Source organism: Poromitra crassiceps (genome assembly GCF_964638095.1).
Source record: "Poromitra crassiceps genome assembly, chromosome: 7".
NCBI lineage: Eukaryota > Metazoa > Chordata > Actinopteri > Beryciformes > Melamphaidae > Poromitra > Poromitra crassiceps.
The window spans coordinates 50,762,872-50,770,371 of NC_139628.1; the positions used below are offsets into that span (position 1 = coordinate 50,762,872).

Consider the following 7,500-nt stretch of genomic DNA (forward strand, 5'->3'; position numbering starts at 1 on the left):
AGAATGACATGAACATTTGGACACTTATTCAGCGGGTATCTTGCATGTTGCGTTCAGGTGCACTGTAAAAAAAAAAAAAAAAAAAAAAAAAATGCAATGCGGGCCGCGGGCCGCAAGTTGAGTATCACTGTGCTAGACCATTGGCTTGATTGTTGTGGACCCCCCGTGGAGCAGCTGTATTATAGCTGTGGAAGGAGCTGTCAGCGAACTAACTGCCCGTTTCGCCCATTCCGCTAAAAGAGGCGTGATCACTGGACAGGCGACCTGTCAATCACCGCCTTTTCTATAATCTATTTTACTCTTACGGGTGAGTTATATATAAAAATTTACCCCCCCCTACAGTTGTTATGAAAAGGTGAAATGAGCTATATACTGTAGAGCAGAGCCGTGTTTGGGTCCAGGCTGTAACGATGCTTAATCACTGTTACAAAGTGGGGCATTTGAACATGAAGGGTGAACGGAAGCGACGGGACTTCTGAGCCCCGCCTCAACTGGCCATTCGAGGAACTACAGCGTTCACGGATTACTTCCGTGTCTTCATGGGAAAACATCAGAGCTTGCCCACTGGTGTTAACCTGACGCTGCCAGATGGATGATGGGTTTGTTTCACAAACAACATCTCTCCAGAGAATCCAGCTCGCTCGCAAGGTTACCACCACTGGTGTGGATGTAGAAGACAATGTGTACAACTGAGCAGATGTTTCCACGGTCCGTATGTGGGAGGCTCAAAAAGGTTCAAAAAGCCCCTATGTTGACAAGGACTAGAGCAGGGGTTCCCAACCTTTTTTACGCTCGTGACCCGATTTTGACGTCACAAAAATCTAGGGACCCGCGACATTCAAATTCCGGTACACCGTCGATAATATCATCAGTGACATCGTCAGTGATGTCACATAGTATGCCTCTTTTCCCCCGCGCAGAATTCTGACTTTAATCTGAGAATGCTGACTTTAATCTCAAAACTCTGACTTTATTCTCAGAATCCTGATTCAAAGTTTTAATCTCAAAGATTTTCATCTAAATAGAAAAAATAAATTAACAGTCGCTCAACAATGTTGATTGAGGCTATGGTCCATTGAAGGAAGCCTTTGCAGTATATATAGTGACATTATGTGACATTAGTAATGTCACATAATGCAACACTGTTTGGATGTCACCTGCAATTACCACTCATCGCCCCAAAGGTGTCACCCAAGAGGTGTCACTCAAGAGAACAAAGCTGAAATCTTAGAGATTATCACTTTAAAGGCCCATTCAGCAAGTTTTCTAAGTTTTGCTATTGGGGAAACTGCGCCCTCTGCGTGCAATAGTATCGATAATGATATCGCCGTTCAAAGTCAACAAAACACAGCGCCAGAAAGCTCTATGTACATGTTGTGACATCGGGTACTCACCACGTGATGAAATAATAATCCATAGTTCCGTGAAACATAATTTTCGTAGCAAATCCGAATCGAGTTACTTCCTGGTTATAAGGAACACAACGCTGCCGCTGTAGAGCGCATCTTTTTTTTCTTTCTTTTTTTATTGCCACGGGACGTGGCAGACAAACTGCTTAGTCTCCCTATTACAAGTCAATCTATCATGTCCTATGACTAAAAAGCTCTTATATTACAGTAGAAAATGTCAAAAATCTTACTGATTGGGGCTTTAAACTCAAGACTAAAAATGTAAAATAAGCAAAAAAAAAAAAAAAATCATGACCCTAATTTATCCTTCTAATAAATTGTAAATTGTAATCATCTCTTCAGTAGTATTAAATTGGGTCCGGTGTAAACATTTTTTTTTTTTTCAAATTTCAAATTTCTATTTGAATCCCAGGCGACCCCACTTAGGGTCGCGACCCTAAGGTTGGGAACCACTGGACTAGAGGGAGGGGGGATGAAGTGAGATGAGCCCCCCCCCCCCCCCACACACACACACACACCCTAATAGGTTTCCACTGGCCTCCTGGGGGATTGGGAGGATGCATGCTAATTAAACGCTAGACATTAGTCATTTCTATTCACTGTATGTGTAGGGGGGGGGGGGGGCATATCGATTTAACTTGCCCCCTCGCCAACCGTTCTTCCCTGGAGGGATGGAGAGATGATAGTGGTGCAGGAAACCGGGGAGGACAGATAGAGACGGAAACAGTCAAGACACATGAATGTAGGCGAGAGACGGAGACAGACGAGAGAGAAGCACCAGCTATATTACTGCCAGGAGGTCAGAGGAGAAGTGTTTGGAGAAGGGATTAGTGAGAAGCGTTTATTTTGAATGGAGACGCAGCTCGACGGAGAGAGGAGGACTCCCGTAGGACTGAATGGAGGCACAGCTCGACGGAGAGAGGAGGACTCCCGTAGGACTGGATTTGGCTGCACTTGTTTCACACTTGTTCACAGATATTACTTTTTCCTCCTTTCACCCTCTCTCTCTCCTTCCCTTTATACTGCCTTCGTTCTCATCCCTTCTTCTCTACTCTTCTCTCCTTCTGAATTCTCTCTCACCACTCTATCTCTCACCTTCCCCAAACGAATGGACGTGGTGGGCCTGGTGGGGGGGCTGTTGCTTACGTAAGATCTAAGGCAGCTTCTGCTAAGCGGCTAGTCTCCGATGCCCTTGGAACTTGAAGGCATTTGTCTCTCATCATGGCAGGTCGAGTGTAGGAGAAGCCTTTTTATTTATTTATTTATTGAATGTTAGACTATTAGGCTTTGGGATTATGCCCAAGATGCCCAGGAAGAAAGAGCATGAAATCGGCCGGGGGGAAAAGGCAGAAAAACCCCCCTTCAACAGAATGACTCTCAGGCAAAAAACAAGAGTAAAAATAGATATGGCATCAACAGAAATATACCTTAAGCGTTTATTAAGCGCATGTGGTGAATGTTTGATGAACAGAGCCTTCATCCCGCTCAAGGAAAATACATGTTGTTTGTGTACAAATGTACAGTATGTTTGTGTACAAGAGAGCTCTCTTGATATGACGATGATATGAAGATACTTCAATATCGTGACACACATTTCTGCCGTCTAAATTGATGATCGCAAGCACATTTGACTTCAAAACATCGACCTGTACGTAGCAGTATTTGAAAATGTCTGTTTTGTTTGACATCACATCTAACATTACCGTTCGGTTCAATGAGATGACATTTCAATTGGATTATATTGAACATGATTTTGCATACACAGAACCATATCGTCAATGGATATATATATATATATGTTAACGCGATATCTCAGGAATGCCTTGGCGGAATTTCATCAAATTTGCCACAAACATCGACTTGGACTCAAGGATGAACTGATTAGATTTTGGTGGTCAAAGGTCAAAGGCCAAGGTCACTGTGACCTCTCGAATGCCATTTTCAAGATTGTTAACGCGATATCTCAGGAATGCCTTGACGGAATTTCATAAAATTTGCCTCAAATATCGACTTGGACTCAAAGATGAACTGATTAGATTTTGGTGTTTTTTTTTGGTTGCTAATTCTCTGTTCTGTTATTTCCATCAGTCGTTTGTGTTGCTGCCCTCGGCTCTGATGAAATAAAATCCATCTCCTTGCTCAGCCTTAACATGACGGGTTTCAATTGTTTTGAGAGAGAAAAAGTCCGCTGCTCGGGGAAGCCCTTGTACTTGCGTGTAACGTCTGCTCCGCTAGGCCGGAGGCGGGGGTTTAGTGAAGCCGCGGTCTTGCCTGGGGAGAGGCCGCCGGGGGAGTGGCTCCCCTTCTCCCCGTAGCGTAACTCCCGTGTGTAACCAGGTTAATGACCGCTAATATCAGCCAGCCACTGTTCACTAACGTTACACATCAAAGGGCATCAAAACAAGCCTGAAACTCCGACTTAACCATAGCTCAAAATAACATTAAACGGTTTGTTATTTTTGTTATTTAATTTTATTTATTTATTTTAAAGGAGAATTGCACACTTTATTTTGACTCATTTTCTATTGTTTTTGTATTATTTATTTCTCTGCATCAAACTTGAGAAAGAAAGAAAGTAACTGCTTTCAACTGCTATACTTTTTGCCCAGTCTGTTTATATAGTGTTGGGTTTATGTTTTTTTTTTTATTAATTTCATTTAGTTTAAAGGAGAATTACACCCTTTCTTGTACCCCATTTTCTAAGGGGTTTATATTTATTTATATTTATTTGAATGAAAAAGTACATGATGTGAATGTAAATATGTTGGAGTCATATACACCGTGTGAGTGCACTTACAAATCTTACTACACAGGCATAAAAACTTGTTTCTGCAGCTCTGACTAAAAGAGCCTGGAGCAGTGAGTTACTACTTCTTTAATTCAATGTTGATGATGAGCATCAAAGAAAATGGTTGATGTTCAGCTTGTGTTCATGTCAGGTCATTGAGACCTATTGAAAGTTGTTCCTGTAGTGACGTACAGTACTAGTGAACACAGGTTTGGGCTGACTGAGCCACAGGCTCATGGAGACTTAGGGTATCAGGGGGACACAGAGGTCATGTTCCGGCCTAGTTCTGGGTCTTGTGATTTGAGAGATCTGATATCTTATTTTGTGGTAATAAATTACACACACGATTAGGGATGTTCGATATTAGCTTTTTTACCGATATCCGATATCCGATAATGTCCAACTCTTAATTTCCGATACCGATATCAACCGATACCGATATAAGCAGGCTTTTTTTCCACCAAAATTTCACGTAACAAGTTACATAATGTAGCTTAATGTAGCTGAAGAGTTTAACATATAATATGCATGTTGTGTTAAAGTTGTAAGTGTTAGAGAAGCGAGCTTGTGACCAGAAGGTCGTCGGTTCAATCCCCGGTACCGGCAGGATAAATCTGGGTGGGGAAAGTGAAAAGGCAGTGCTTGCCCCTCCCTCATTACCACCACTGAGGTGCCCTTGAGCAAGGCCCTTAACCCCAACCGCTCCAGTGGAGCTGCTCAGTGGCCAACAGATCAGACTGTGGTTGTACTGGTCAGCTTCCAGGTATGAATGTGTGTGTGAATGTGAACATGGCGCTCCTGAAAAAGAGAGCATTGCTCTCAGTGAGACTCGCCCTGTATTAAAAAAAAAAAAAAAAAAAAATCTGCATGAAAACGGATACCAATATTTTCCGATATCGATTTTTTTAATGCTAATATTGGCCGATAATATCGGTAGGCCGATAATATCGGACATCCCTACACACGATGTGTAGTCAAAGAGAGAAGTTATTCATCTAAATTCAATTTCTGATAAATTCCAGGATTTAGATGGTTTAGTGATGTGAGATAACAGAAGAATATACCTGTAGGAGAACCAAACAAATGTTACTTTGTATTTTGAGTTCTCCCCATGAAGTGATTTTGGTATAGAGGGGCCATTGTATTTAAACAAGCAGTATTCTACTGAGTGACCTGTATTCAGAATATATCTATAGGGAGAAATTTAGTTGGTCATTGTAAACCCACAGCACAGTAAGGATGACATGTTCTTCATAGATCTAGCCTTTTAATGTTGCTCTTAAGTGCTTTCTCAAAGTACACCAAATTCATGCATTTTACTTTAAAATGTTAAAATGAATCTCGTGCGGGTGCATGCCACCGCACCCCCCTAGGGGGTCTGTGGTCCCCCACCACAACAACTCTAAATCCTGTGGGAAACACTGACTCCAACTTAATTCATTGACAGCAAGATCCACATTTTTCTTCTCGCCAATTCTCAATGGCTTCCTTGTATTTCTCGGGAGTGCAAAAGAACTTTAATAGGTGATTTTTTGCATGTGTTGTCTGTGCAGCCGACCACACAACAGCTTTTAGCTATGTTTAATTCAAGGAAAATGATGCTGGTGTGTGGAAGTGAATGGAGAGCTTTCCCCTGTGATGGGCGTGGCCTATTTCATGCAGTGTCTCTATATCAAACAGCTTGAAAACAATACATCATGATTGTTGGAGCTGCTTGGTCTCAGAGAAAGGATTTACAAACAAACTACTTGTCACATAGCAGGTTTCAGACCAAGGATTTGAACAGAGCACACCCACCTCTTATATAACCTCCCCTTCTCTAAACTCCTCCCCTGTGCACTGACGGGTCAATCAATCACAGAATTGACATTCAAGCTTGAGATTTTGAACAGCTAGTGTTTCTTCTCACTACGGCTTCATTTGCTCTAAACACTTTGTTCTGTTTTAGGGGCGAAATCGGCTCAGTTATAAATAATGTCATATTAGTTTTCTCTAGTAACTTTGGTTGATTTCCTGAAATGAATACAGAGGCAATATTTCATTCATTCTTGATTTTTTTTAATTAATTATTACAAACATTAACTTTGTTAACACAACCAATCACTAAAGCCTGGTAAAGGTCTCTCGTTCAATCTTCCATCTACGTATTAACTTCATCCACACAATCAGTGTGTTAAACCAGTATGCCATCATCACTGTGGAGAAAAGAATGAATATTCTCCCTATTGATTATAATAATGATTACATTTGTAGTGGCATAAAAGCATAAAGACGTCACAGTCCCGCCCACATGTTTGATTGACAGGTGCTAAGTGCAGTGTAGAAACACCACAGTAACGAGCACTAAGCAACAAAGATGGAGACAAAAACTTAAAAAGAAGAATCTCACTCATCGCTGCTTTAATCACTCATGTCTACTTGAGCTCACACAGCTCAGCTGTGTCTCCAGTGAAAAGACACCTCAGTCCAGCATAGAGAGGCTGAGTGAATGTGGTCTGGACTCTGTGGAGGAGAGTCATGGTTTCAGAGACGTTGTAGAAGGACAGAATACCTGCTCTGTGATCCAGGTACACTCCTACTCTGGAGGAGAGAGGGACTGAGATGAGAGTGTTGATAGTCTTATGTCTGAACTGACAACTACTGCTGCGACACTCTAATGACCAAGACTTGTCATTGTATCCAAATAGACTCCCTGTTCTGCTAATATCTTTATATGAGACTGCTATTGAAACAAACCTCCCGCTCCACTTCACCTCCCAGTAACAACGTCCAGTCAGAACCTCTCTACTCAGGACCTGAGAGTTAGTGAATCTGTCTGGGTGACTAGAATATAACTGTGCTTCACTCATGCGTGTTGCTTTTCTGTTCCCCTCAGATAATAACAGCTGTGTGTGTGCTGTGTTTGGATCCAGTGTGATCTGACGTGAATATTGTAAGAAGTCAGCTCTGGTCTTGGGCTCTGGTTGTGGCAGTAAAACATCCTCTTCAGTCAGTGTCAGTGAGATCTTAGGCCGTTCCTCTGTCAGAATGTCCTGTAGTTTATCTCTGACCTCTGACACAGCTGCAGTCACATCCTCAAAGTAACGCAGAGGACGGGTATCGATCCTGGGTGAGTCTGTAGATTGACTGAGACGTGACAGAGAGGGGTAACTGTGGAGGAAGTGGATGTGATCCTCTGTGTGTGAGAGCTGCTCCAGCTCAGCGTCTGTCCTCCTCAGCTCAGAGATCTCCTGCTTCAGCTTCTCCTGAAGTTCTTCAGCCCGACTCGCTTCCTCTTTCTGCTGGGATCTGATCTGCTGCTTC

At 42.4% G+C, this 7,500-nt stretch overlaps 2 protein-coding genes across 2 annotated transcripts in view; both read right to left on the reverse strand.

The window, feature by feature from the left end:
- The window catches only part of nwd2 (NACHT and WD repeat domain containing 2), a gene marked incomplete at both ends in the record, with an annotated part of 78,695 nt that overhangs the window by 37,105 nt on the left and 34,090 nt on the right, over positions 1-7,500 (reverse strand). The gene's annotated exons all lie outside the window — the stretch shown is intronic.
- LOC310779900 (E3 ubiquitin/ISG15 ligase TRIM25-like) overlaps positions 6,327-7,500 on the reverse strand; it is a 1,950-nt gene continuing 776 nt past the window's right edge. The window contains exon 1 of the mRNA XM_083640410.1: positions 6,327-7,500. This exon is cut by the window's right edge and continues 776 nt beyond it. Coding sequence (XP_083496536.1) covers positions 6,612-7,500 — 889 coding nt within the window. The 3' untranslated portion in view covers positions 6,327-6,611.